Below are 20,112 nucleotides of genomic sequence, written 5' to 3' on the forward strand. Positions count from 1 at the left end.
GCTCTTGAGACAGTTGCCGGAAGTCCCCAGCCTAATCCCCCGGACCCCGGGAACTTTCCAAAGGTTGGGCATCGGTCACGACAAACTCCTCCGGTGGGAGAGGAACCATTGCTGCCCATTCTGGGCAGGGGCCCGAGAACAGTTCCTGGGAGTCTGCCTGCTCCTCAGAATGTGTCATTTTCATGGAGTGAGGAGGCTGGGAGGAAGGAGGAGCAGCAGCCAGAGGATTCAGAGTTGCAGCTGTGGACGGCGTAGAAGACTGGGTGGTCGATAGATTGCTGGATGCACTTTCTGCCATCCACGACAGGACCTGCTCACACTGCTCATTTTCTAATAAAGGTCTCCCGCGTGGACCCATTAATTGTGAGATGAATCTGGGGACCCCTGAAACTTGCCTCTCTCCTAATCCCGCAGCAGTCGGCTGCGATGCACCTGGATCAGGAGCTCGGCCTGTGCCCACACCCTGACTTGGGCCTCCGCGTCCTCACCCACGTCCACGTCCTCTAGGCCTACCCCTACCCCTCAGCATGGTGTATTACGAGTAGAGCAGAAACAGAACGCTGTAATTAAATGTGCCGCTTATTGGCCTGTGGTTGGAGGCTGACTTCGCTTACGGAACGCACAGCAGAGCCAGGAAACAATTTTGCACACGCCTGCAGTGAGACGTAGGTGCGTAGGACTGAGCTAGTGGAATTCACAGCGCAGAGGCAGTCAAGTGGCCAAAGGGCAGTGGTCGGCCTTAAGTATTTTTCTTCTATTTTTTTAAATGCTGAGCTGATACAGCAGACAGACCCTGTATGCAGCGTATATTATGTATACTGTTTCCCTCTGGCGGGATGACGGCAGTGATGTAACGGAGACAGCAGAGCCAGGAAACAATTTTGCGCAAGCCTGCTGTAATGCTTAGCTGCGTATTAATTAGGACTACTACCCCCAGCAGACACGCAGTACACTGAAGACGGTCACAGGCAGCCCAAATATAGTATTTTTTCCCCAATTTTTTTTGAAAAAGCCCACTGCCTATATAGACAGTATATCGCTTTCCCTGCCTCACCAGTACTGGCCCTATACTCTGTACAATGACTGCAGACTGAGGACGCAATGCTCTGCACGCCGGATATATAAAAAATAAATAAATTGTGCAACACTGCTCACAGCAGCCTCAACAGTACTGCACACGGTCAGATGTGGCCCTAAGAAGGACCGTTGGGGTTCTTGAAGACTAATATGCTTCAACAAGATAGCACTGTCCCTGATCTATGTCAGAATAAATCTGTGGCGAGCCGCGGGAGGGGCCGATTTATATACTCGGGTGACACCTGATCTCGCCAGCCACTCACTGCAGGGGGGTGATATAGGGCTTGAACGTCACAGGAGGAAGTTGTAATGCCTTCCCCGTGCTTCTATTGGCCAGAAAAGCGCGCTAACGTCTCAGAGATGAAAGTGAAAGTAACTCGAACATTGCGTGGTGCTCGTTACGAGTAACTAGCATCCCGAACACCCTAATACTCGAACGAGTATCAAGCTCGGACGAGTACGCTCGCTCATCTCTACCGACCTCCTCAACCAGGTTACTGGTGCCCAGTGGTTCTGTAAGCTCGGCCTAAGGGGAGCTTACGATCTCATTCATATTCGGGAGGGGGATGAGTGGAAGACGGCATTTAATACACCTCTCGGCCACTTCGAGTAGCTTTACAGAACGGAACTATGATATAGGCAACCGAGAGTTACTTGCTATTAAATGGGCTTTTGAGAAGTGGAGGCATTTTTTGGAAGGGGCTTGTCATCAAATCTTGGTACTCACAGACCATAAGAACCTTATATATTTAGATTCTGCTAAGAGGTTGAATGCTCCACAAGCCCAGTGGGCTCTATTCTTTTCACGCTTTAACTTTCCGGTTACCTACTGGCCCGGTTCAAAGAACATCAAGGCTGATGCCTTGTATAGTAGTTTTGGTACTCCGGAACATTCTGAGTCTGGGACTGAGACTAACCTCTCCCCTGGGGTGGTTCTCGCCGCTATCTCCTCTGACCTCTCACCTCTGATTCAGGCTGTGCAGCAGTCTACCCCTGAAGCCCTTCCGGAAGGCAAACTGTTTGTTCCTTTACCATTAAGGAACTACTTTCCAGAATCTATTGGTGGCCTCATATGATTAGGGACGTTCCAGCGTTTGTCACTGCTTGTTCGGTGTGCGCCAGGGGGAAGTGTCAGGAGACGTCCTGAGGGGCCTCTTCTTCCCTTGCCCATTCCGTCCAGGCCCTGGGCACATCTGTCCATGGACTTCATCACAGATTTGCCCGTATCCGTCTCTTCGTCACAGGGGAATACGGTCATTTGGGTCATTATGGATCGGTTCTCCAAGATGGCACAGTTCGTTCCTCTGAGCAAGTTACCAAATGCCAAACTGCTATCTGACATGTTTATTAAGGAGGTGGTGCGGTTGCATGGGGTTCCTGAGGACGTGGTCTCGGATAGAGGTGTACAGTTTGTCGCTCGCTTCTGGCGAGCTTCTGCAGGCAACTGAATATTGGTCTGTCCTTTTCGTCTGCTTTTCATCCCGAGTCGAACGGGCAAACTGAGAGGATGAATCAAGAATTAATCCAATATCTGCGACTGTTCGTTTCTGACAATCAACATCTGTGGGTTAACTTCCTTCCTCTCGCCGAGTTTGCCATTAACAACCATGTAAATTCGTCTTCTCATGTGTCGCCGTTCTTTTGTAATTATGGTTTCCATCCCCGATTTTCTTTTTCTGCGCCCTCAGTTTCTGACACGCCGTCTGTGGACTCCGCCATTAATGAACTGTGCACAGTTTGGGCCCAGGTTCGTAAGAACCTTCAGGGTTCCCAGGATAAACTTCTTGGTCAAGCTAATAAAAGACGCACGATCTCTGCACCGTTCGTGGTTGGGGAGCAGGTATTACTGGCCTCAAAAGTTAGAGACTTAGGCCAGATGTCCACTAGCAAAATCCCCCAGGTGTACAGACTATCTCTCCCTCAGCCATGAAAAATTCATGATGTTTTCCACAAGGGGTTACTGAAGAAATATGTAACCCCAGTTCTGCCCGCCCAGAATCTGCCCTCTACTACTCTTGTTCAGGGACAACTGGAGTATGAGGTAGAGCGCTTGATTGATGCTCGGAGTGTTAGAGGTGTTCTTCAATACCTGGTACATTGGAGGGGTTTTGGCCCTGAGGACCGTTCATGGGTTCCCGCCTGGGACGTGCATGCTCCACAATTGTTGAGACGGTTCGACAGGACTTTTCCCCTCAAACCTGCTCCGGGTCGTGGGGCTCTGGCGGCTCGCAGCTCCTCCATGGCCTCACCGCTGGTCCTGTCACGCAAGTGAAGCCCCGGTCCTGGTTACCTTCCCTGGCCGCCACGCTTCTCCTCGCCACCAGGTTGTTAGGGACGCTACTGGCGCCGGTCAGCGCCACGTCCTGGATGCCATGGCAACGAGGCTGGCATCCTGACCCTCGCCTATCTGGCAGGGCTGTTCCCCAGCTCCGCCTGTGTGATATTCTGTTGCTGTCAGACCATCAGCTGCTGGAGCGGGAGCTCTGACAGCATTATAACCTGTCCGTGTGTGCTGATCCTCGCCAGTGTTAGTTTGGTCTTCCAGCTGCACCCGCGTTTTCTTTGCTTGACTCCCGTTTGACTCCTGGTTTTGGCTTTCAGTCCGCTGACTGGCATTGAGCTTACTGCCGATCTGTGGTGCTTTTATCTCTTCTCAATGAGGCAAATCTGCAAGTGAACTCTGTCCTGGAAGCGCGCAGATTTCAAGTCTACAGCGTGGATTTCCATTAAAGGGAATGGAAGACTTTTAGGATGTGGATTTGGCACTGATTTGATGCAGAATCAGCGAACATTTCCCACTAGCCCCACTCCCCACTGCCCCCGCACTCAGGGAAGCCCTCTAGCCCCACTCCCCTCTGCCCCCGCACCCAGGGAAGCCCTCTAGCCCCACTCCCCTCTCTCTCTCTCTCTCCACACTCAGGGAAGTGCTCTAGACTCACTCCCCTCTGCCCCCGCACTCAGGGACACCCTCTAGCCCCACTCTCCTCTCTCTCCCCGCTACAGGTATTTCCTTATTCTCTACCTGCAGGGGAATCCCGGCTGAGATGAAGGGAAGCCCTGCAGAGAAGGGGGTTCCCCCAGGGCTTTCCTATATCTCTCTTTCCCCACTGCAGGGAGAGAGATGTTCCCCTGCAGAGTAATTTCTCTGCCCTTTATGGGGAATTCCTCATTCGGGTACAGCTGATCAGCACATTTTAAATGTCTCATTGTAAACTCATGTTAGTCCCATCATCCCCACAAGATATAACAGAAGCTTACAGCGGGACATTTAAAATGTGCCTCTGAGTTTAGCTACATGGCAGCACACCCTCCCCAGGCAGCACGCCCCTCCTCGGCAGCACGCCCTCCCCCAGCAGGACTCCTTCCCCAAGCAGCACTCCTTCCCCTAGCAGCACACCCTCCCCCGGCAGCACACCCTCCCCCGGCAGCACGCCCTCCCCCGGCAGGACTCCTTCCCCAAGCAGCACTCCTTCCCCTAGCAGCACTCCTTCCCCCGGCAGCACACCCTCCCCCGGCAGCACACCCTCCCCCGGCAGCACTCCCTTCCCTAGCAGCACTCCCTCCCTTGGCAGCATGCCCTCCCCTGGCAGCACACCTTCCCTTGGCAGCCCTGCTTCCCCTAGCAGCACTCCCCCTCCCCAGCAGCACACCCTCCCTAGCAGCGCACCCTCCCCAGCTGCACACCCTCCCCCGGCAGCATTGTCTCCCCTGGCAGCACTACCTTCCCTAGCAGCTTGCCCTCCCCTGGCAGCACACCCTTCCCTAGCAGCACTCCCTCTCCCGGCAGCACTCCCTCCCCCGGCAGCACACCCTCCCCTAGCAGCACTCCCTCCCCTAGCAGCACACCCTCCCCCGGCAACACTCTATCCCCTAACAGCACACCCTCCCTGGGCAGCACTCCATCCCCCTTATCTCCCTTCCTATCCTGTTCCTCCTTTCCTCTCCTGTTTACACTAAACAATTGGAAGGTTTACCGAATTAATCTCCTCCCCCCTTGTTGTCTGGCTCCCATAGCAGTCCATGGACACTCCTGCGCCTGGCGCACCATATACCTCAGGTCCTATCTTTTCACGCAGCAGGGAATTTCAGTTGTGGGGTTTTCATAGGAATCCATTGGTTCTATTAGCTGTGGGGGTTTTTGCGCAAGTAATATAGAGTGCGTTTCACGCTTGTGTGAATAAGGCCTAACTCTGACCCAAATCACAGCTAGTCCTGACCACGACCTTACAGGGGTTGCACCACAATCACCAGCTCTCCCCGTCCTTAGGACTCCCACAGGATAGAGGGCATCACTTGCTGCTCACCATTGAGACCCCTGCTGATCTGGAGGACTCCTGTGCCCCCCTCTGACTGTGATTGTGGGGGTCCCCCCAGTGACGTCAGAATAAATGGAGCGCCGGTCATGTAAGCGCGCTGAAGCTCCATTTATTTCAGTGGCGTTGACGTAAATACCCAAGTGTGTGCCGCTCGACTCTCTCCGCAGCCCCACTGAATGCAGCAGCCACGCTTCTACAGCCAGCGCTCCGTTCCATCTCCCCCTCTCTACAGGGACAAATCACAGGGGGATCAGAATGACCAGAAGCCCTTCACAGAGCGCCGCACCCTTAGACCGCCTGCACACGGGATTCCTGCAGAATGTCTGCCCATACACGCCTGCATAGGATGGCATTACAATACGCAATCCTATGCAGACGGCCGCGGTTTGTCTGCGCGAAATCACACGAAAAACAAACCGCGGCATGCTCTGTTTCTGTACAGATCTCGCAGAGCCCCGCACAGAAATGTCACTCCCCGGCCGCCGGCTCCGCTCTGCGCATGTGCCAGCTGCTGGCACATGAAAGATCCGGAGCTGCGGGAGCAGGTGAGTGCCCCGCTGGTCCCTGCAGGGGCTCGGGTCGGGTGCCACCGCGAGAATTCTGGAGGCGGCCTAAGGCTACGAGAGCGAGGAAAAAAGCAGAATTATGAAAGCAGTGATTTTCAATAGTTTCCTCCACATTAGCGGTTTTCACTCATGCGATGTTGCGAGAGAAAAAAAATCGTGTTGCGCCCTATCTTTCTGCGAAGAGCGAGTTTTCTTCATTTAATCGTCTCTCATGTTGCCCCACGGAGCCCCCTATTTATCGCATTACAACGCACAAACATGCGATTGTCGTGTGATGCGATTTCAACATTAGAAAGTCCTGTTGACTTACTTGATAAAAAACCGTCTCATCGGCGGCGGCGGCGCTGCGAGATTATACTCAAGAAAAACATTGCCGACGCGCAAAATTCGCAGGAACAGAGACGCAATTTTACCTCGATTTCCTTGTGGCAAAATCGCGATCGCCCGTGTGACACTAGCCTAAAAACCAATTGATTGATGATTATTAAAAGGGCGGGGCTACAAAACGGACAGGAGATACAAGAATGAAAGCACCCGATGCCTACGGTGGATGCAATGGGTTAAAGAGGCCCGCTACCGGGGATCTGTTGGTGGCGCTGACCAATAACGTCATCAGGATGGATAGTCAGAGGAATGCGCCCAATTGGTAAATAGAGCTAGTGTGAAGGCCGATCCCCTATAGTGACAGCGGCCCACAGCCAAGTGCAATGCAGATGAAGCGAGGGGCCATATAGTCTATCAGCCCCGAGAGGGGCATCTACTAGAATAAACCGGAGGCCAATGTGTAACGGTAACCCCGCAGTGCGGATGGGGCACAGGAGCCCCGTCCTTGAGATCGGCGATGAGCCCCCCACTGATCAGCAATGTATCCGCTATGATGTGGGTGGGCTGTAACCTCTGCTACAACCCCTCTAGGTTCACATGGCATAAAACCCGGTCTGATATTTCCAATGTGGATATCAATAAATATTCCCATTAGAAATCCGTGAAGAGCGCTGCGTGCGAAATAAAGTGATCGCTAAACTCATCTCATCTACATTCCACAGGGGCAACTTCCAGGGAGAGATGCCCTACACCCCTGGAGAGGCCTGTTCATCCTGCCCCACCTCTTACATCTGCCAAGGCTCATTGTGCGCAGGTAGGTCCACAGCGCCAACACTTGTGTACACAGCAAATAATTCTCTCAAAAGCAGTGGACTCTGAGTAGATGAAAGACACCCCATGTAGGGGCTGCCCGGGCCATAGATGGAAGACACCCCATGTAAGGGCTGCCCGGTCCATAGATGGAAGACACCCCATGTAAGGGTTGCCCGGGCCGTAGATGGAAGACACCCCATGTAAGGGCTGCCCGGGCCGTAGATGGAAGACACCCCATGTAAGGGCTGCCCGGGCCATAGATGGAAGACACCCCATGTAAGGGATGAGCTTGTCGTAGATGGAAGACACCCCATGTAAGGGCTGCCCGGGCCATAGGTGGAAGACACTCCATGTAAGGGCTGAGCGGGTCGTAGATGGAAGACACCCCTTGTGAGGGCAAAGCGGGTCGTAGATGGAAAACACCCATGTAAGGGCTAAGCGGGTCGTAGATGGAAGACACCCCATGTAAGGGCTGACCGGGGTGTAGATGGAAGACACCCCATGTAAGTGATGCCCAGGCCGTAGATGAAAGATACCCCATGTAAGGGCTGAGTGGGTCGTAGATGGATGATATCCCATGTAAGGACTGAGCGGGCCGTAGATGGAATATACCCCATGTAAGGGCTGCTCAGGCCGTAGATGGAAGACACCCAATGTACGGGCTGACCGGGCCGTAAAGGAAGACACCCCATGTAAGTGCTACCCATGCAGTAGATGGAAGACACCCCACGTAAGTGCTGACCGGGCCGTAGATGAAAGACACCCCATGTAAGGGCTGAGCAGGTCGTAGATAAAAGACATCCCATGTAAGGACTGAGCGGGCCGTAGATGGAAGATACCCATGTAAGGGCTGCCGTGGGCATAGATGGAAGACACCCCATGTAAGGGCTGAGCAGGTCGTAGATGGAAGACACCCCATGTAAGGGCTGCCGTGGGCATAGATGGAAGACACCCCATGTATGGGCTAAGCGGGTCGTAGATGGAAAACACCCATGTAAGGGCTAATCGGGTCGTAGATGCAAGACATCCCATGTAAGGCATGCCTAGGCTGTAGATGGAAGACACACGATGTAAGGGCTGACCGGGCCGTAGATGAAAGACACCCCATGTAAGTGATGCACAGGCAGTAGATGAAAGACACCCCATGTAAGGTCTGAGCGGGTCATAGATGGAAGACATCACATGTAAGGCCTGCCCTGGCCGTAGATGGAAGACATCCCATGTAAGGGCTGAGCAGGATGTAGATGGAAGATACTCCATGTAAGGGCTGAGCAGGATGTAGATGGAAGATACTCCATGTAAGGGCTGAGGAGGTCGTAGATGGAAGACAACCCATGTAAGGACTGAGCGGGCCGTAGATGGAAGACACCCATGTAAGGGCTGCCGTGGGCATAGATGGAAGACACCCCATGTAAGGGCTGAGCAGGTCGTAGATGGAAGACACCCCATGTATGGGCTAAGCGGGTCGTAGATGGAAAACACCCATGTAAGGGCTAAGCGGGCCGTAGATGGAAGACACCCTATGTAGAGGCTGCTCGGGCCGCAGATGGAAGACACCCCATGTAAGTGCTGAGCGGGTCGTAGATGCAAGACATCCCATGTGAGGGCTGCCCGGGCCGCAGATGGAAGACCCCCCATGTAGGGGCTGCCCGGGCCATAGATGGAAGACACCCAATGTAAGGGCTGACGAGCCGGTAGATGGAAGTCACCCCATGTAAGGGCTGAGCAGGCCGTAGATGGAAGACACCCCATGTAAGTGCTGCCGTGGCCGTAGATGAAAGACACCCTATGTAAGGGATGGGCTTGTCGTAGATAGAACAAACCCTATGTAAGGGCTGCCCAGGCCATAGATGGAAAACACCCCATGTAAGGGCTGAGCAGGTCGTAGATGGAAGACACCTCGTGTAAGGGCTGAGATGGAAGACACCCCATGCAGGGGCTGCCCGGGCTGTAGATGGAAGACACCCCATGTAAGTGCTGCCCAAGCCGTAGAGGGAAGACACCCCATGTAAGTGATGCCCAGGCCGTAGATGGAAGACACCCCATGTAAGTGATGCCCAGGCCCTAGATTTAGGACACTCCATGTAAGGGCTGAGCAGGTCGTCGATTAAAGACACCCCATGTAAGGGCTGACCAGGCCGTAGATCGAAGACACCCCATGTAAGTGATGCCCAGGTCGTAGATGGAAAAACACCCCATATAAGGACTGAGCAGGTCGTAGATGGAAGACATCCCATGTAAGGACTGAGCGGGCCGTAGATGGAAGACACCCCATGTAAGGGCTATGCGGCTCGTAGACGGAAAACACCCATGTAAGGGCTGCCAGGCCGTAGATTGAAGACACTCAATGTAAGGCCTGAGCGGGTCATAGATGGAAGACACCCATGTAAAGGCTGCCCAGATCGTAGATGGAACACACCCCATGTAAGGACTGAGCGGGCCGTAGATGGAAGACACACCATGTAAAGGCTGAGCAGGTCATAGATGGAAGTCACCCCATGTGAGGGCTAAGCGGGTCGTTGATGGAAAACACCCAAGTAAGGTCTGAGCGGGTCGTAGATGGATGACATCCCATGTAAGGACTGAGCGGGCCGTAGATGGAAGACACCCCATGTAAAGGCTGAGCAGGTCGTAGATGGAAGACACCCCATGTGAGGGCTAAGCGGGTCGTAGATGGAAAACACCCAAGTAAGGTCTGAGCGGGTCGTAGATGGATGACATCCCATGTAAGGACTGAGTGGGCCGTAGATGGAATACACCCCATGTAAGGGCTGCTCTGGCCGTAGATTGAAAAATACACCCAATGTAAGGGCTGAGCAGGTCGTAGATGGAAGACACCCCATGTAAGGGCTGACCAGGTCATAGATGGAAGACACCCCATGTATGGGCTGCCCAGGTCGTAGATAGAAGACACCCCATCTAAGGGCTGCCCTGGCCGTAGATGGAAGACACCCGATGTAGGAGCTGAGCAGGTCATAGATTGAAGACACCCCATGTAAGATCTGAGCAGGTCGTAGATTAAAGACACCCCATGTAAGGGCTGACCAGGCCGTAGATCGAAGACACCCCATGTAAGTGATGCCCAGGTCGTAGATGGAAAAACACCCCATATAAGGGCTGAGTGGGTCGTAGATGGAAGACATCCCATGTAAGGACTGAGCGGGCCGTAGATGGAAGACACCCCATGTAAGGGCTAAGCGGGTCGTAGACGGAAAACACCCATGTAAGGGCTGCCCAGGCCGTAGATTGAAGACACTCAATGTATGGCCTGAGCGGGTCATAGATGGAAGACACCCATGTAAAGGCTGCCCAGATCGTAGATGGAACACACCCCATGTAAGGACTGAGCGGGCCGTAGATGGAAGACACCCCATGTAAAGGCTGAGCAGGTCGTAGATGGAAGTCACCCCATGTGAGGGCTAAGCGGGTCGTAGATGGAAAACACCCAAGTAAGGTCTGAGCGGGTCGTAGATGGATGACATCCCATGTAAGGACTGAGCGGGCTGTAGATGGAATACACCCCATGTAAGGGCTGCTCTGGCCGTAGATTGAAAAAGACACCCAATGTTAGGGCTGAGCAGGTCGTAGATGGAAGACACCCCATGTAAGGGCTGACCGGGTCGTAGATGGAAGACACCCCATGTAAGTGATGCCCAGGCCGTAGATGAAAGACACCCCATGTAAGGGGTAAGCGGGTCGTAGATGGAAGACACCCCATGTAAGAGCTGCCCAGGCCGTAGATGGAAGAAACTTCATGTAAGGGCTGAGCGAGTTATAGATAGAAGACACCCCATGTAACGGCTGCCCTGACCGTAGATGGAAGAGACCCCATGTAAGGGCTGAGCAGGTCATAGATGGAAGACACCCCATGTAATGGCTGAGCAGGTCACAGATGGAAGACACCCCATGTAAGGGTTAAGCAGGTCGTATATGGAAGACACCCTATGTAAGGTCTGAGCAGGTCGTAGATGGAAGACATCCCATGTAAGGACTGAGCGGGCCGTAGATGGAAAACACCCATGTAAGGGCTAATCGGGTCGTAGATGGAAGACATCCCATGTAAGGCATGCCTAGGCCGTAGATGAGACACCCCAGGTAAGGTCTGAGCGGGTCATAGATGGAAGACATCACATGTAAGGCCTGCCCTGGCCGTAGATGGAAGACACCCCATGTAAGGGCTGAGCAGGATGTAGATGGAAGATACTCCATGTAAGGGCTGAGGAGGTCGTAGATGGAAGACATCCCATGTAAGGACTGAGCGGGCCGTAGATGGAAGACACCCATGTAAGGGCTGCCGTGGGCATAGATGGAAGACACCCCATGTAAGGGCTGAGCAGGTCGTAGATGGAAGACACCCCATGTATGGGCTAAGCGGGACGTAGATGGAAAACACCCATGTAAGGGTTAAGCGGGCCGCAGATGGAAGACACCCTATGTAGAGGCTGCTCGGGCTGCAGATGGAAGACACCCCATGTAAGTGCTGAGCGGGTCGTAGATGCAAGACATCCCATGTGATGGCTGCCCGGGCCACAGATGGAAGACACCTCATGTAGGGGCTGCCCGGGCCATAGATGGAAGACACCCAATGTAAGGGCTGACGAGGCGGTAGATGGAAGTCACCCCATGTAAGGGCTGAGCAGGCCGTAGATGGAAGACACCCCATGTAAGTGCTGCCGTGGCCGTAGACGAAAGACACCCTATGTAAGGGATGGGCTTGTCGTAGATAGAACACACCCTATGTAAGGGCTGCCCAGGCCATAGATGGAAAACACCCCATGTAAGGGCTGAGCAGGTCGTAGATGGAAGACACCCCGTGTAAGGGCTGAGATGGAAGACACCCCATGCAGGGGCTGCCCGGGCTGTAGATGGAAGACACCCCATGTAAGTGCTGCCCAAGCCGTAGAGGGAAGACACCCCATGTAAGTGATGCCCAGGCCGTAGATGGAAGACACCCCATGTAAGTGATGCCCAGGCCCTAGATTTAGGACATTCCATGTAAGGGCTGAGCGAGTGATAGATGGAAGACACCCCATGTATGGACTGCCCAGGTCGTAGATAGAAGACACCCCATCTAAGGGCTGCCCTGGCCGTAGATGGAAGACACCCGATGTAGGAGCTGAGCAGGTCATAGATTGAAGACACCCCATGTAAGATCTGAGCGGGTCGTAGATTAAAGACACCCCATGTAAAGGCTGACCAGGCCGTTGTTTGAAGGCACCCCATGTAAGTGATGCCCAGGCCGGAGATGGAAAAACACCCCTTATAAGGGCTGAGCGGGTCGTAGATGGAAGACATCCCATGTAAGGACTGAGCGGGCCGTAGATGGAAGACACCCCATGTAAGGGCTAAGCGGGTCGTAGACGGAAAACACCCATGTAAGGGCTGCCCAGGCCGTAGATTGAAGACACTCAATGTAAGGCCTGAGCGGGTCATAGATGGAAGACACCCATGTAAAGGCTGCCCAGATCGTAGATGGAACACACCCCATGTAAGGACTGAGCGGGCCGTAGATGGAAGACACCCCATGTGAGGGCTAAGCGGGTCGTAGATGGAAAACACCCAAGTAAGGTCTGAGCGGGTCGTAGATGGATGACATCCCATGTAAGGACTGAGCGGGCCGTAGATGGAATACACCCCATGTAAGGGCTGCTCTGGCCGTAGATTGAAAAAGACACCCAATGTAAGGGCTGAGCAGGTCGTAGATGGAAGACACCCCATGTAAGGGCTGACCGGGTCGTAGATGGAAGACACCCCATGTAAGTGATGCCCAGGCCGTAGATGAAAGACACCCCATGTAAGGGGTAAGCGGGTCGTAGATGGAAGACACCCCATGTAAGGGCTGCCCAGGCCGTAGATGGAAGAAACTTCATGTAAGGGCTGAGCGAGTTATAGATAGAAGACACCCCATGTAACGGCTGCCCTGACCGTAGATGGAAGAGACCCCATGTAAGGGCTGAGCAGGTCATAGATGGAAGACACCCCATGTAATGGCTGAGCAGGTCACAGATGGAAGACACCCCATGTAAGGGTTAAGCGGGTCGTATATGGAAGACACCCTATGTAAGGTCTGAGCAGGTCGTAGATGGAAGACATCCCATGTAAGGACTGAGCGGGCTGCAGATGGAAAACACCCATGTAAGGGCTAATCGGGTCGTAGATGGAAGACATCCCATGTAAGGCATGCCTAGCCCGTAGATGGAAGACACACGATGTAAGGGCTGACCGGGCCGTAGATGAAAGACACCCCATGTAAGTGATGCACAGGCAGTAGATGAAAGACACCCCATGTAAGGTCTGAGCGGGTCATAGATGGAAGACATCACATGTAAGGCCTGCCCTGGCCGTAGATGGAAGACACCCCATGTAAGGGCTGAGCAGGATGTAGATGGAAGATACTCCATGTAAGGGCTGAGCAGGATGTAGATGGAAGATACTCCATGTAAGGGCTGAGGAGGTCGTAGATGGAAGACATCCCATGTAAGGACTGAGCGGGCCGTAGATGGAAGACACCCCATGTAAGGGCTGCCCTGGCCGTCGATGGATGACACCCCATGTAAGGGCTGAGCAGGTCGTAGATGGAAGACACCCCATGTGAGGGCTAAGCGGATCGTAGATGGAAAACACCCATGTAAGGGCTGAGCGGGACGTAGATGGATGACATCCCATGTAAGGACTGAGTGGGCCGTAGATGGAATATACCCCATGTAAGGGCTGCCCAGGCCTTAGATGAAAGACACCCCATGTAAGGGCTAAGCCGGTCGTAGATGGAAGACACCCCATGCAAGGGCTGCCCAGGCCGTAGATGGAAGATACTCCATGTAAGGGCTTAGCGAGTCGTAGATGGAAGACACCTATGTAAGGGCTGCCCTAACCGTAGATGGAAGACATCCCATGTAAGGGCTGAGCAGGTCATAGATGGAAGACACCCCATGTAAGGGCTGAGTAGGTCATAGATTAAAGACACCCCATGTAAGGGTTAAGCGGGTCGTAGATGTAAAATACCCATGTAAGGGCTAAGCGGGTTGTAGATGGAAGACACCCCATGTAAGGGCTGCCCAGGCCGTAGATGAAAGACACCCCATGTAAGGTCTGAGCGGGCCGTAGATGGAGACATCCCATGTAAGGACTGAGCAGGCCATAGATGGAAAAAAACGCATGTAAGGGCTAAGCGGGTCATAGATGGAAGACATCCCATATAAGGGCTGCCCAGGCCATAGATGGAAGACAACCGATGTAATGGCTGACCGGGCCGTAGATGAAAGACACCCCATGTAAGGTCTGAGCGGGTCATAGATGGAAGACATCCCATGTAAGGCCTGCCCTGGCTGTAGATGGAAGACACCCCATGTAAGGGCTGAGCTGGACGTAGATGTAAGACACTCCATGTAAGGGCTGAGCAGATCGTAGATGGAATACATCCCATGTAAGGGCTGAGCTGGTCGTAGATAGAAGACACCCCATGTAAGGGCTGAGCGGGACGTAAATGAAAGACACCCCATGTAAGGTCTGAGCGGGTCATAGATGGAAGACATCCTATGTAAGGCCTGCCCTGGCCGTAGATGGAAGACACCCCATGTAAGGGCTGAGCAGGACGTAGATAGAAGACACTCCATGTAAGGGCTGAGCAGGTCGTAGATGGAAGACACCCCATGTAAGGGCTGAGCAGGTCGTAGATGGAAGACACCCCATGTAAGGTCTGAGCGGGTCGTAGATGGAAGACACCCCATGTAAGGGCTGAGCAGGACGTAGATGGAAGACACCCCATGTAAGGTCTGAACGGGTCATAGATGGAAGACATCCCATGTAAGGCCTGCCCTGGCTGTAGATGGAAGACACCCCATGTAAGGGCTGAGCTGGACGTAGATGTAAGACACTCCATGTAAGGGCTGAGCAGATCGTAGATGGAATACATCCCATGTAAGGGCTGAGCGGGACGTAAATGAAAGACACCCCATGTAAGGGCTGCCTGGGCCATTGATGGAAGACACCCCATGTAAGGTCTGAGCGGGTCGTAGATGGAAGCCACTCTATGTAATGGTTGATTGGGTTGCAGATGGAAGACACCCCATTTAAGGGCTAACCAGGCCATAGTTTGAAGACACCCCATGTAAAGGCTGCCCAGGCTGTAGATTGAAGACACCCCATGTAAGGGCTGCCCGGGCCGTAGATGGTAGACACTCCATGTAAGGGCTGCTCGGGCCATAGATGGAAGACACCCCATGTAAGGGCTCCCCTACGGGCCGATCACAAGTCCAGGAGTCTGGAAGAGAGCGGACTAAACACTAGAGAGGGATTCCCTTAACGTTCTATGAGCTAGAGGGGTTGCTCGGAGGGAGAACACTTTTCATGGCTCTCTCCATTGTACTACTGTTGGGGGCCACAACTGGAACTATTCTAAGGCAGCTTCTTAAGTGTTCCCATGTAGACCTTGAGGGAAAATCCGCGCGTCATTAACACACATTTATCAATGTATAACCTCAATTCCAAAAATGTTGGGCCACTGTCTAAAGTAAAAAAGATTGCAATGATTCGGAGAACTCAATTAATGATATTTTATTCATAGTAGAACATATCAGATGGAGGGGGACACTGTTCCAGTTTATTTACAACTCATGTAGAAATTGATGACAGCAACAAATCTCACAAAAGTTGGGGCGGGGCTGAGTTTACCGATGTGTAGTATGCCATCTTCTGGGAAGTGAAGAGACCAATTGCTGGGCTTTTGGAGAGGAATGTTGTCCCGTTCTTGTCGGATGTAGGTTTTTAGCTGCTCCGTTGGCAGTCTTCAGTTGTCTCTGCTGAAATTTTCATTTCATAACGCACTATTGGCGGGAGATCTGAACTGCAGGCGGCCGGTTCACTCCATCATCTTGTCCTGTGAAGCCATGCTGTTGTGATGGATGCAGTATATGGGGGAAGGTCTGGACTGCAGGTGGTCGGTTCACCCCGGACTCTTCTCCTGTGAAGCCATGCTGTTGTGATGGATGCAGTATATGGTGGAAGGTCTGGACTGCAGGTGGTCGGTTCACCCCGGACTCTTCTCCTGTGAAGCCATGCAGTTGTGATGGATGCAGTATATGGGGGAAGGTCTGGACTGCAGGCGGCTGGTTCACCCCGGACTCTTCTCCTGTGAAGCTGTTGTGATGGATGTAGTATATGGTGGAAGGTCTGGACTGCAGGTAGCCGGTTCACCCCGGACTCTTCTCCTGTGAAGCCATGCTGTTGTGATGGATGCAGTATATGGTGGAAGGTCTGGACTGCAGGTGGTCGGTTCACCCCGGACTCTTCTCCTGTGAAGCCATGCAGTTGTGATGGATGCAGTATATGGGGGAAGGTCTGGACTGCAGGTGGCCGGTTCACCCCGGACTCTTCTCCTGTGAAGCTGTTGTGATGGATGTAGTATATGGTGGAAGGTCTGGACTGCAGGCGGCCGGTTCACCCTGGAATCTTCTCCTGTGAAGCTGGTTTGATGGATGTAGTATATGGTGGAAGGTCTGGACTGCAGGTGACCAGTTCACCCCGGACTCTTCTCCTGTGAAGCTGTTGTGATGGATGTAGTATATGGTGGAAGGTCTGGATGGCAGGCGGCCGGTTCACTTCCGACTCTTCTACTGTGAAGCTGTTGTGATGGATGCAGTATATGGTGGAAGGTCTGGACTGCAGGCAGCCGGTTCACCCTGGGCTCTTCTCCTATGAAGCTGTTGTGATGGATGTAGTATATGGTGGAAGGTTCGGACTGCAAGCGGCCAGTTCACCCAGGATTCTTCTCCTGTTAAGCTGTTGTGATAGATGCAGTATATGGTGGAAGGTCTGGACTGCAGGCGGCCGGTTCACCCCGGACTCCTCACCTGTGAAACCATGGTGTTGTGATGGATGTAGTATATTGTGGAAGGTCTTGACTGCAGGCGGCCAGTTTACCCCGGACTCTTCTCCAGTGAAGCCATGCCGTTTTGAGGGATGCAGTATATGGTGGGAGGTCTGGACTGCAGGTGGCCGGTTCACCCCGGACTCTTCTCCTGTGAAGCCATGCTGTTGTGATGGATATAGTATATGGTGGAAGGTCTGGACGGCAGGCGGCCGGTTCACCTCGGACTCTTTTCCTATAAAGCTGTTGTGATGGATGTATTATATGGTGGAAGGTCTGGACTCCCGGTGGCCGGTTCATGATGGACTCTTCTCCTGTGAGGCCATGCTGTAGTGATGGATACAGTATAGGGTGGAAGGTCTGGACTGCAGGCAGCCGGTTCACCCCGGACTCTTCTCCTGTGAATCTGTTGTGAGTGATGTAGTATATGGTGGAAGGTCTAGACTGCAGGTGGCCAGTTCACCCCGGACTCTTCTCCTGTGAAGCTGTTGTGATGGCTGTAGTATATGGTGGAAGGTCTGGATGGCAGGCGGCCGGTTCACCCCAGACTCTTCTCCTGTGAAGCTGTTGTGATGGATGTAGTACACGGTTGAAGGTCTGGACTGCAGGCAGACGGTTCACCCCGGACTCTTCTCCTGTGAAGCTGTTGTGATGGAAGTAGTATGGTATGTGGGGGAAGGCCTGGACTGCAGGCGGCCGGTTCACCCCGGACTCTTCTCCTATGAAGCCATGCTGTTGTGATGGATGCAGTATATGATGGAAGGTCTGGACTGTAGGCGGCCGGTTCACCCCGGACTCTTCTCCTGTGAAGCTGTTGTGATGGATGTAGTATATGGTGGAAGGCCCGGACTGCAGGCGCCCGGTTCACCCCGGACTCTTCTCCTGTAAAGCCATGCTGTTTTGAGGGATGCAGTATATGGTGGAAGGTCTGGACTGCAGGTGGCTGGTTCACCCCGGACTCTTTTCCTATAAAGCTGTTGTGATGGTTGTATTATATGGTGGAAGGTCTGGACTCCCGGTGGCCGGTTCATGACGGACTCTTCTCCTGTGAGGCCATGCTGTAGTGATGGATGCAGTATAGGGTGGAAGGTCTGGACTGCAGGCAGCCAGTTTCCCCCCAGACTCTTCTGCTTTGAATCGAAGCTGTTGTGATGGATGTAGTATATTGTGGAAGGTCTTGACTGCAAGCGGCCGGTTCACCCCGGATTCTTCTCCTGTGAAGCCATGCTGTTGTGATGGATGTAGTATGTGGTGGAAGGTCTGGACTGCAGGCGGCCGCTTCATCCCAGACTCTTCTCCTGTGAAGCTGTTGTGATGGAAGTAGTATGGTATGTGGGGGAAGGCCTGGACTGCAGGCGGCCGGTTCACCCCGGACTCTTCTCCTGTGAAGCCATGCTGTTGTGATGGATGTAGTATGTGGTGGAAGGTCTGGACTGCAGGTGGTTGGTTCACCCCGGACTCTTCTCCTGTGAAGCCATGCTGTTGTGATGGATGCAGTATGTGGTGGAAGGTCTGGACTGCAGGCGGCCGGTTCACCCCGGACTCTTCTCCTGTGAAGCCATGCTGTTGTGATGGATGTAGTATATGGTGGAAGGTCTGGACTGTAGGTGGCTGGTTCACCCCGGACTCTTCTCCTGTGAAGCTGTTGTGATGGATATAGTATATGGTGGAATACATCACAGAAGGGGAAAATATAAAAACAAAAACAATCACAGAACATGGCCATGTACTTACTGACTAAGGAGGGCAGATAGCTGCATCCCCTCAACATGCAGGTAGCAAACTGCCAAATGAGGGAGCAGATTACACCTGTGAGGGACACCGATGAGACGGCCACTCACACAGCCACTTAGTATAGAGGGGGGTAGCTGCTTGGTGTATACTGCCACACAGTGTGGGAGTATGACATCACTGAATGGCTGTGATTGGCTCATCGAGCGCCGTCTGTGATTGGCTGGGGCTCGATGAGCCAATCACAACGCTCGCTTTGCTGGAGGCGGGGTATTCAAAACCCCATCACCAGGAAGAAGCTCAGCTGTCAGACGGGGGGACGCAGTTTGCCGCACCGCCGTCTTCTATTTCAAGCCATACCTGAAAACTGGGGTAGGTCTTATTATCAGGATAGGTCCTATTTTCGGGGAAACACGGTACCATTATCTTTTCCAGCTTTCTGTAATTCTGTCCCAGGTTTTCTGAGATGTATAGCTGCCATCAATTTCTAAATGACTTAATTTTTACACCCCCCCCCCCCCCTCTGATATGTTTTACTGTGGATAAATTCTGCTTAGATGAGATTTTCAGATCATTGCAATCTTTTTTCTTCACACGTATTTACATTTTACGCAGCGGCCCGACTTCTTGGAATTGGGGTTGCATTTCTGCCTTTTTCTTCACATTTTACTGTAGAATAAGGTCTTCTCTGCACTGGACACGTTTATCAATCATTTGTGCCAGAGCCCCGATGGGGCTGACAGAAATAGCCAAGTGCTGTGATTGAGGACCTACGGGTCTACCTAATGTGTAAGCACTGCACCTGTAACCAAATGGCATGGATCTCTGCCCCTTAGCACCCCAGGAGGTACGTGTAGGCCCTGGCTGGGAAGGGGTTCTGGCAAATGGGCATACATTTACGTTGTATGGATGGCACAGGCTCAGAAGCTGAGCCCATAGCATTCACAGTGGGAGCTGACCGTGACTGACATTCAGCCTCCCGCTGCAACACCAGGGATCGTCGAGAACACCAAGCCCCGCTGTTAATCCCTTACATGCCATGAACAATATTAATCGTGGCATTAAAGGAGTTCACAGAATGAGCGCGCTCCCTCTATGATGTCATCAGCCCTCCATGGTGTAACTGCAGAGAACCAATGTATTGCCATGACAACTGGACACCAGACAATGGCATCTGGGTCTGCCATAGCCCGTACATGATGGTGCCATGCGGTACAGAAGTACTGCAATGTATTATGGCAATCAGAGCATCGCAGGTTCTAGTCCCCTACTAGAACATAAAAAATGTAAAAAATACACATTATTAGTAAAAAAAAAAAGAGAACATAAATAAAACTGTTTTGATAAAAACTTTTTTGCACACTTTCCAGTTTCTGTTTAAGAAAAGTTTAAAAACCCACTTTTCTATTATTTCATCTGT

At 52.8% G+C, this 20,112-nt stretch overlaps 1 protein-coding gene across 1 annotated transcript in view; it reads left to right on the top strand.

The window, feature by feature from the left end:
* Nucleotides 1-20,112, top strand: part of PI16 (peptidase inhibitor 16) — an 82,700-nt gene that overhangs the window by 51,226 nt on the left and 11,362 nt on the right. Inside the window, exon 5 of the mRNA XM_066572781.1 lies at nt 7,006-7,097. Within this exon, the coding sequence (XP_066428878.1) occupies nt 7,006-7,097 (92 nt within the window). The remainder of the gene's footprint in view (nt 1-7,005; nt 7,098-20,112) is intronic.

This window comes from Eleutherodactylus coqui, chromosome 7 (assembly GCF_035609145.1).
Source record: "Eleutherodactylus coqui strain aEleCoq1 chromosome 7, aEleCoq1.hap1, whole genome shotgun sequence".
NCBI classification, from domain to species: Eukaryota; Metazoa; Chordata; class Amphibia; order Anura; family Eleutherodactylidae; genus Eleutherodactylus; species Eleutherodactylus coqui.